This window comes from Gymnoscopelus microlampas (assembly GCF_963454915.1).
Source record: "Gymnoscopelus microlampas genome assembly, chromosome: 16".
In the NCBI taxonomy this organism is placed as follows: domain Eukaryota; kingdom Metazoa; phylum Chordata; class Actinopteri; order Myctophiformes; family Myctophidae; genus Gymnoscopelus; species Gymnoscopelus microlampas.
This window is the reverse complement of record NC_139953.1, coordinates 13,563,616-13,574,554: the sequence shown is the minus strand read 5'-3', so window position 1 is coordinate 13,574,554 and position 10,939 is coordinate 13,563,616. Positions and strand designations below refer to the sequence as shown.

The window sequence follows — 10,939 nt, the reverse complement described above, 5'->3', positions numbered from 1 at the left end:
AAGTGAAGTGAATACGCTGTGGCCCTGGCAACACTTCAACCCTGAGGCTACCAACTCTGTGCTGTCCATGTGTAAAAAAACAAACAAGGACAAAAGCCTTGCCAAAAAGATTCTATTAACTTATCATCTTATGTGTTTTGATGTTCTGAAATCAATCAGCATGGGAATGGTTTTCATATTTATACATATCTGTAATTAAGAAAATGCTATGAAATGAGCTTTGCTAATTTGTTCAGAGTATAAAATATATATTCAAATTGTGCCGAGCCCAAATTGTTGTTTAATTCCGTTTCTAAATGTTTGCTCAGTCTGCGTTCAATAAAAGAGAAATGATTATATTCTGGGACCAAACGAATAGCTTGCAATCTTTTCTTTTCTTTTTTACCGCATCTCATCATACCAGGGCTCATTACACAGACATAGTACACGCATGTTATTCTGTGAAGAAGGCAGATGTAAGCAATATTGTAAAGATGCGTCAGTTACTGACTCCTTTATTCTACATGGCACTTTTATGCTTAAAAATAAAAAACATAAAACCTAAAAGATGGGAGAGGATTCACACCCCCCAAAAAAATATTTTGTCAACAACTTAAAGCAACCAACAGAAGGTTGCGACCCATTTAACGGCTCATTGCGCAACACAAACAATAAGTCCTGTGATAATTCACACAGGCATACAGTGCGCTTCACCCCCCAGGCCTTCATCTGCACTGATCTGAGAACACAAGACAGGGACGGCGGGGCTATTCTGATGGAACGCTAACTGGACACATAGTCCACCCCCGCCGCCGTTCCAGAAATGTCAAATCAGTTCAGCTGAAAAAGCGGGGCTCCATCCTGCGGGGCGCCGTTCGCTCTGGGCTACTGGAAACTCTCCCTTATATGTCACTCGTGTCTGGGAGTCGTGTTTTTTGTTTATCCCTCGGTCTCTGTCAATTTGAGTCTCTTTGGCGCCGGTTCCCCTGCCTTCTGTGAGCCCGCGGGCTTGGGTCTCGCCGCCTCGACGGTTGTTCCTGAGAGAAGGTAGCCTCCGCCACCGCTCATCTGCAGCACGGGATGAGTTCTGTTCTCCAATACCTGGGGGGAGATGACAGAAATACAACCGTTAGGTCAGTTAGGATAGGATGTGGAACACTTTGAGCGAAACGGACAAGAGGGAACAGTTTTTTTTTCTTCAGAGAACAGTTTAAAGAACAAGAACAGTCACCTGGTAATGTCTGAGCCAGGAATCGGTGAGCTTGAGGCCGACAGTGCCTCCTTGTTCCTTGAGTTTATTGTAACACTCGATGAGAGGCTGCGGGGAAAAAGCACACAAAATATAAAAAGAGGTAGATAATCCCCATGGGGAAATCTAGCCGCTTCACTGGCCTGCAGAGAAGCAATGCATTACAAAGTAGATAAGTGAACAAAAACAGACACAAATTACAGCTATGAAAAGAGGCTGAAAAGCTCAGAAACCATAAATCAAAATAGGGAAACAAACAAAAAAGGGAAAGGGGTTTTAGTGTGAGCCTAGGCAGGAACACGGGCACAACAGAAGTAATAGGCACGATGTAGTGATTGGCATTAGAACTCCTCTGCAGTGGCAGGACAGTCCACAAGCAGTTAAAGTAAAAGAGCTGTCCCTGCGGAATTCTGAGCAATGAGGCGAGGCTCTGTGTAATGGCAGCGAACGATAAGAAATCCATCTAAAAGAACACTAATGAGCTTCCATCAGTGCGAGGTCAGGTGTCCCACAGTATTTCTGGAGTTTTAATGCACTCCGCTATCTACTGAAGTGTCTATTTTTGCTATATATATATATATATATATATATATATATATATATATATATATATATATATATATATATATATATATACATATACACTGCTCAAAAAAATAAAGGGAACACTTTGATCCCTTCATTGTTTTGAGTTTTTTCATGAACTGTGTACATAATGCTAACGAAAACTGCGCAAAAGAATTAAGGGATCAAAGTGTTCGCTTTATTATTTTGAGCAGTGTATATATATATATATATACATATCCATCATTTCTATTGTGGTGCTTAAAGGGATAGTCCACCCCCAAAATGCCTTTTTTTTATTAGTCCCCGCATGGAGACATATTTTTTAGTTTTTGTCGCATTCCTAGGCCAATAATTTGATGACCAGCGGACCGGTAGGCGATACAAAGGAGACTCTTTGTGTCTCCCACACGAACCGCCGCCAGTCATCAAATTATTGGCTTTGGAATGCGACAAAAACTAAAAAATATCCATGAATTCAAGTCTCCATGGGGTGACTAATCGATAGGAAAAAAAACAGTCGATCCCTTTAAAGCTACTGAAACGGACATTATGGATAAATTAAGTCTCACGTCATCTTAACGTCTTACCTCTTTGTATTGGGAGTAAACCACGAATGGCCTGGAGGGAGCGAGGAACTTCAGGAGTCCCAGAAGAACTGAACTCGGGTGGAACCGACTGGCAATGATCAGCCTAGAGTAGAAAGGGAAGGATACCTGAACTGACAATCAATCAAAACCTGCCTGACAGGAAATGGATTCTAAAGCACAGTTCCTTGTTGGAAAAGCGTCGGTAAGCAGTAACTTACTGCTTACTGCAGTAACTTACCACTTAAAGTTAGCTTACCAGTGATTTATGTGCATTATCCCCGCTATGCTTATTAAATGTGCTACCCGTAACTTATGTCCAACCCAGGATTCTGAGCTAGGTTGTGACAGCAAATCTCTACTGCTCATCCAAGAGGCAATCCCTGCATGGCTAGGGGTGAGATTGTGCTTGAAACCTTAAGGCAGTACTACTTTATAGCACCTGCTAGGTTCTTCTGGGATCGACTGAGAAATGTGTCACTTGCGTATAATTTATTATATAGTTGTGTTGAAGTTAGAGGTGACCCAGAGACATGTCGGCATGCCAAACAAATGTGTCTTTTTTTATTATTAATCATAACATCGCTAGCAATGCTAAGTTTTATCACTTGGTATGGGAAGGAAACGTCCGAGGAAACTGCACATTCACCTTGCGAGGACATTTCAGCCTCTAATCATTGTGCCTCGAGTTTGGATGATAGCAAGAGCCTTCATCGTGACCGTGCTGAATTTGGATGATTGCAGAGGTTTCATCGTGACTATGCTGAAAGAGGGTAACCGAGTAATTGCCTTAATCATGACACATCAATTTTAGCTAGCGCACGTTGCTTCCAGAGCCCAATCGAAAGTTAATTATACAAGAGAACAAAGAGAGGCAGAGTAATGCTGGAGGGAGAGACGATGAGGAACAGAAGAAAAATACTTGGGAACTGGGGAAGAGATTGAAGAGAATGTATGAAAATGGGGCAGAAATGACACTCACCCGTCTGCGTTCCTCCCCTCCAACAGAGCAGCAACGGACGCTAGCTTCTTCCTCTTCTCCTCCATCTTCACCCTCCTTTCCTGGGCCTGCACGTTCAAACCAGGACAAAAGATGGTTTCATCAGTCAAAAGAATTGAGTGTTTTCTGATTCTCACTCTCTTTACAGTCTTCATAAGTCAGCATGTGTGATGTTTGATCTGTAACTAGGCCTGTCACAATTATTACATAACCGCCTAATCGCAATTATTTTTGCATAATCGTCATAATCAATTTCCAATTCATGGTCATACGTTCAATGTTTTACAATACACATACATAAACATATTGCGTTGTTGTTACTCATGCAACAACTTTTTACGCTCAGGATCAATGTCTGTTGTCGGTTATAAGGAAAGAAATAAAGACTGAGGGTGGGTTGCCTCAACAAGGATTCATTTTAACCTGGATTTAATTGAAGTTTATCTATTAGTCCTGTTGCACAACACTGTAAATGTTACAGCTGTAGCTGTGTGTGTGTGTGTGTGTGTGTGTGTGTGTGTGTTTTCTTGTCTGCTTTCTGCTCAGGTAATGGTATTGCCTTTGGTCGGCAATAGCTGAATGGTTAGAGAGCTCGCATGGGAAGATTCGATTCCAGGCCTCAGCAATGTGTCAAAGTATCCCTGAGCAAGACACTTAACCCATAGCTGCTCCCCGAGCACTGTACTAATGGCTGGACCTAGTAGTTATAGGATGGGAAAATGAGTACATGAGTACAAATGTATGTGCAAATATACCGTGACAAAAACACCCCAAAGAGTGGTGACCAAATTACTATAATATCATTCCTCCCCCCCAGTGAGGAGCTACAGAGAGTTGATTGAACAAACCAGTGTTCAGTAAACTTAGGGAGTTTCTGTTAAAAGCCTGGGGAAGAAAACAGACAGGGCCCGTGGTGTTACTGTTGTCTTAGACACAACTAGTTGTGGGTGATTACTTCAATTTGCAAAGAGAGTGTTTATGTTTATTGGCACAACCGAGCAAACTCCTCAAGTGTAGTGTTCTGTGGCCTCCCTCCTTTTAAGGGAGTGTGTTGTGTGTGTGTGTGACAGCAATGAATGTATTCTTGCGCTACACAAGCGTATAACATACAATAGGTCTATGCTAGTTTTCTGTCACAAGGGAAGAAACAAGTAATGCTAATGCATCACCTAAATCATCCTCTGGGGAGCATGAAGGTGCACAGCAAATTAATTGGCCAGTATTTTTCAAGATGTGTTGTTGTCTGGATAGGACACAGATGACCTACTTTGATTTCCTTGCGCTTTTCCCGTTCCTCACTCTCCTTGTCCAGTGCTGGGTCAGCACTAGAGTTAGTCTCCATTTTCCGCTCCGCTGAACTGTCCTGCTGTTCTGCTGGAACAGGCTGCTTCGCTTCCTCTCTGACAGACTGGCTGGCATCTGCAGTCGAATGACATAATGAATCGTAGTGCTTCCATTTCTGGTCTACCCGTTTTATTTTTGCAACTGGCTTCTGTAACAAAACAATCCCCCCTTGGGGATAAGCAGTAATTTTCTCTCTTTATCTTGTTAAATAGAACTTTATTGAGCCCCGTGGTGAAATTCAGGTGTCATAGCAGGACGAGCAGTAAGCTTTTTCTTTTATATGTTCCATCCCTTTCTTTGTTCCATCTCACTTTAGAAAAAGGCCGCTAATAAAAAGAAAAATGCCCTACCATTATCGGTGTCCTTGGCAGCGGTGTCCAAGGTGCCTGCCAGCAGAGCGTTGACATGGCAGATGGGAAACTCATGCAGCATGTCGTGGAAGTGAGCAGGGAAGCCAAAACTCTCCATACCCGCTCGAACCGGGCCTCCGCCTGGATACATTTGGACCACTGAACCGTAGCCTGGATGGGAATGAGACGAGAGCTGGAGTTAGAAATATAGAGAGAGTGTGGCTGCTCAGTCGATTCGAGTCCAACTGCAGCCAATCGACGACAACAAAAGGAATTCTGAACTTACTGGACTGTAAAAAGACCTTCTGTTAACAGCTTCACTGCAGCCAGTGGTGGAAAAAGTACTCAAAATGTTTTACTCAAGTAAAAGTATCAATACTGGAAAGTAGAAACACGCTGTTACAAGTAAAAGTCTGGTAATCAAAATTTACTTGCGTAAAACTACAAAAGTAATGGCATCAAAATATACTTGAAGTACCTTAAGTAATGATAATAATAATGAATTGCATTTTTATAGCGCTTTTCCAAGTGCTGAAAGCGCTTTGCAATGGTTCATTCATTCATACAAGTAAAAGTACTCATTATGCAGAATGCCCCGTTTCACAAGTTTTCATGTCTGAAATGCTTGAAAATAGCAGATCTACAAGCTCAAAAAACGTTGCATCGCAACGCGTTGTGGGCTTGTAAATCGGCTATTTTAAAATAGCCAAAGTTTAAATAGGGCTGAAGCGGTTAATGTATGTTTTGTAATAATAATCAAAATCTACAAAATAAAGTTTTCAAACAATTGTAGTGGAGTAAAAAGTACAATATTTGCCTCTGAGATGTAGTGGAGTAGAAGTAAAAGTATTGTAAATTGGAAATACTTCAAAGTACTGAAAACTTTAAGTACATTATGAATAATGAGTAGTTACTTTCACCACTGACTGCAGCATAACGCATGCCGACTAGCATACCTCCCATTCTCTCCATAACGGCTCCCAGCACCAGACCAGCACACGTCTCGAACACCAGGACTTTGCTGCCAGCGTGTATGTTCCCTAGGGCCAACATCTGGGCTAATGTGTCATACCGCATGTGACTGAAGGGGACATACGCACACACACACACACACACACACACACACACACACACACACACACACCTGGGGTTATAACAGCTCTTTTCAGCAGAGCAGAGTGTTTCCATACACTTTGATGTAGCAAATCCATGCGCTGACTCACCATATCTTCCCTGGCTCTCTGCCATGGTACATCATGGCCAGGATACGACAGGAAGGTTTTACTATTGTGACGTTATTCTCATACCTGCAGGAATACAACACAGGAATGAACGCATTGAAATCACAATATTATTACCAAACACAAATGCATCAACTGCAAGATGCTGAATATACTTAATTTTTTTTACCCTAACCCAGAGAAAGTGGTATTTGACACTACTCCCTAAGGAGAATCTTTCAACTGCAAATCCAGTTGTGTTATGTGGAACACATAACACATACAGTTAATGTTGTCCTATGCAGATACAAGAGACCATTTATGAATAATAAGTGCATTTTGCAAGTTACTCTTGAAACGGAAACGGTGTTTAGCTAAAAGTGATGTACCAATTATCCCGGTTGTATTGCATTGCATTTCATAATACAAAATTAAGCACAAGAATAGCTACATGATTTTGTTATCAGGGTCGCGAACATTAAAATCTATAAACACAAACCATGTATTAATCAATAGCAATGACTCACTTCTTCTTTTTCTTGTTAATGTATTTGTTCTGTGCAAACTCGGTCTTGTCTCTGAACGTTGTGCTGTTGTCTATGAGCTGCTGGACGATTTCCTGTACAGAACATAAGAACATTGTGGGACCTTCAAGGCACAATGAAAACCTACATGCACTTCATGACATTGGTTTGTTCTCTCGGCTGGAATGCTGCAAGTGATAATTTGCAGCATAAAAGTTAAAGCTGCTGTATATTCTGATAATAATCACTGCTATAGTGTGTTGTTTGTTCAGTAACAGTGGCCTCCACCTCTCTCCAGCTCTTTAATAAACAGAAAATATGTATTTTAGGTGGGTCACCAATTTCATCCAATCAGGAAAGAGCACCCATTCATCAGCTTCAATTTTATAGTGTAGAGTTCATTTTTTGGTTTCATCACTTCCAATTTCCCATGTTTATCCTGTATTCTGAATGAGGTCTCGCTCCTGATTGGATTGATATTTGTATCCTGACCTGAAAATGTATTTTCTGTTTACTAAAGAGGTGGAGGGACAGAGAGACCCCGTTACTGAAACACTCTATAGCAATGATTACAATATTTTTTTTTATATTTTCTAAGATTTTCAAAAATAGCAGATCTACAAGCTCACAAAGCGTCACAAGGCCATGCATCAATATCTAATAACTTGCTATACAAGTGTTTGCATGTACCTGTCCCTTCAGACCTTGCTCTTTGAGCGTCTCAATGTCATCCCGGGTGAGTTTCTGGGATTTCCCATCATCCACAATGTTTCGATTGTCCGTGCCGGCCTCCTTTGCATCTACAAAAAGGAACAGAGAGATGTTTTTGTCCAAAACTGATGTTGAACAAACTAAACTGAAATGACATGGATGGGTATTTACAGAACGAAACATCAGTACAAACCAAGACTGTAAAGATATTAATGTAGTAAACTGCTTTCCTGAATGTGGTATGGTTTAACATAATACTTCCAACATTTTCCACTGCACATTTATTCCACCACACACACACACACACACACACACACACACACACACACACCACCACCAGTACCTTAGTAGTACAAGTAGTTTTCTTGAACTGTTTGAAACCAATGTTAAGAGCGAGCCCATAGAATATTTCATGCTGCTACACAAATACATAAAGGGCTTGATGTTGCATGCAGTGTTGTGCACCAAAAACAGCAGATCTACAAGCTCACAAAACGCATTGCAGTACAACACATTGTGAGCTTGTAGATCTTTATCAGTGACACTGGTGCGCAACCAAGTGTACATCTTGCTTTAGTGACCGTGTGCTTTAACTTATATTCTAGGCTACTACTGTATATCTAGCCTTACACTTTCGTTACTCACTTAGGTAAAGGCAGTATAAAAGTGATGAAAGACTGTTCTCCATGCCATTGCCATCATGAACAACAGTCTTCGATCAATTGAAAAATGTCTTTACTTCAGTGAGTAATGAAAGGGAATTCTGCCCAGTCAGTCACTAAAGTGCAGATGGTGAGACGTTCTCTGGCTGTTAACATACAGGTAGTCTTCGACAGATAGTGAGGCACAGCTGTAACACTGTACGCTGCACTGGACCACAGCCATGTAGGGGTTCTATTATCCCATTCAAACCGGGAAAGCATCTGTGTAACAACCACTTTAACCATATTTTATACTTGGCAAAAATGGCAGATCTGCAAGCTCATAGCAAGAAATCGTGAAAATGTGTGCAAATCTTTGAGTATATATATATACACAGTATATTTACAGTGAATATAGTTGACTCAAATCTTTGCTTCTGGGGGTTCCAGAAGCATGAAAAGGTTTGACATGAAAAGGTTTGAGAACCACTGATATAACATACGTTTTGCAGAAAACTGTTAGGATTTAGAAGACATCTGTAGAATCAGCCTCAGGTCTTAAAGGCTTGTAGTTTGTACATGCAGTGGTGTTATTATATGACATTTATTTCAATACCTGTGGAGCTCTCTGTATTCTTAGGTTTCTGTGGCTGTAGATTGCCTCCAGAAGCAATCTCAAACGTTGTGCTGTAGAACTCTCCCACCGCCTTATCCAGGAAGAACCACTGCTTCTCAAAGTTTACTTTCCTGGAAAATGAGAAGGTAAAATATGGCATGACATGACATTCATCTCTTGATTAGATAGGCCTACTAACTAATTGAATATATACGCATTAGTTCTTCTACAATATCTAGCATTTAGGTGCATGTTTGCTAATAGTAGTAACGAGTTAGCCTTAGATCAAGACTATCGTAGATGTATTTAATCGAGTCTAACTATTACTTTCGTATCTACGAGAGTCTTCACGACCACCCCCGCAGTAAAGCCCGTATTTCGCCAAACAAGTACACATGCAAAATATAAAAGGTGCTTACCCGCTGGCCCCAAATGTTAACTAGGTGTCCGGAGTATTTGTGCAATGTATTAGTCCATATTTTTCAATAAATAAGTGTTTTAACCTCGTCTGTGGCCGAACGCCATTCCCCCCTCGTTTACTTCCTGTTTACATTAAGTCCAATTCCGGCTTTCACCGGATGCGCCTTGTCACTACCGCCCATTGGGAACTTCCAACCGAATCGGCCACAGCCGGGATTAAAACACTTCTGAATTGAAACATATGGACTAATAAATTGCACAAATACACCTAGGTAACATTTGGGAAAAGCGGGTAAGCACCTTATATTTTGCATGTGTACATGTTCGGAGAAATACGGGATTTCCTGGTGACATTCCAGGGCAAACTGGTGGGGTAGTCGCTAAGACTCGTAGATATGAACGTAAAAGTCAGACTCGATAAAAATACATCTACGAGTCTTGATCTAAGGCTAGTAACGAGTAGTAATCGTTGATTACTCGTTTTAATGATGTTTGTGCATAGTATTATATTATTGTTTGTCATTACTGTTTCGATGAATTGAATACACAGGACCCCAATGGAAACAAGCCATAGTGCTTTCTTAGGTTTAATCCTTTTAGCATCCTTTTGTATGGAACTGTACCTCTGTGCTTTTTTGCAAACTGTTAATAAAGTATTCAATCAATCAATCAACCAATCAATAATCTTTATAATAAGTCCATAAAAGAAAGAAAGAAATAAGAAAAAGAAAACATATTAGAAAGTTGAATGTAAAATCGAATGAAAAAACTCACTTCTTTGGCTGAATCTGGACAGCTTTGAAGATATCTCCACGTTTCAACACAACGTAGTCTCCCTCTTTCATCCTGTTCTGGGACTCATCATCGTCTGCCATGATAAACCCTATTATGGACTGTTAGTTGTTTATAGTGTTGTTTTGAACGAGCTACTGCATACAAAATGAAATGATTCCTGAATCCTGATAGAAAAGGCATTCACACACACACGTGTTAGCTTGTATTTCCTCTATTTCCTTAGCGTTGCAGGACGACCAATCGATCGCGGATGGTACGATTCATCCCATAGACCAGAGGGACGGTCTTCTCTGTGATTGGCTAGTTGGCAGCAGGGAACTGTCTAGGTAGTAATGTTGTTCAAATACTTTGACTGTAGAAGGAAAAAGTAGTCAAAATAAGATGACCTATTAATGAAACTGTCGTTTTAGATCAATGATAATAGCTCACAGACCGGCCATGCAACACACATCCACAATGTGTTTTCTTCCAGGCGACAGCTGTTGCCTGGCAACCAACACAGCCAATCGCCGCGCTAGTCTCTTCGACACATGGGGTGAAGGGGACCACTGTGTGTGTGTGTGTGTGTGTGTGTGTGTGTGTGTGTGTGTGTGTGTGTGTGTGTGTGTGTGTGTGTGTGTGTGTGTGTGTGTGTGTGTGTGTGTGTGTGTGTGTGTGTGTGTGTGTGTGTGTGTGTGTGTGTGTGTGTGTGTGTGCGTGCGTGCGTGCGTGCGTGCGTGCGTCTCAAGCCTATGGTCCCAATTAAACCAGCATCATTCATGTAGGACACACAGATTATGTCTAGTTAGTAGTATGGACATGACTTCTGGTTGGTAGATATCAAAATAAATGCGTCTATTACAACAAATATGTGTGACAAATAATAGCATGTTGCATAAAACAGCTTAAATTAGGGAAAAGTACATATGTATATGTACATAATATGTATACAGTACAGTA

The 10,939-nt window shown here is 41.0% G+C and overlaps 1 protein-coding gene across 1 annotated transcript; it reads right to left on the bottom strand.

The window, feature by feature from the left end:
• Positions 1-465: 465 nt before the first annotated feature.
• trmt6 (tRNA methyltransferase 6 non-catalytic subunit) lies at positions 466-10,223 on the bottom strand. The gene is made up of 12 exons (XM_084081865.1): positions 9,980-10,223; positions 8,786-8,916; positions 7,508-7,617; positions 6,821-6,912; positions 6,297-6,380; positions 6,030-6,154; positions 5,074-5,244; positions 4,647-4,798; positions 3,362-3,447; positions 2,383-2,485; positions 1,211-1,297; positions 466-1,080 (listed from the first exon to the last, which is right to left on the bottom strand). The coding sequence occupies exons 1-12, from the start codon at positions 10,078-10,080 to the stop codon at positions 919-921; spliced, it is 1,404 nt and encodes a 467-aa protein (XP_083937991.1). The 5' UTR covers positions 10,081-10,223; the 3' UTR covers positions 466-918.
• Positions 10,224-10,939: the final 716 nt, after the last annotated feature.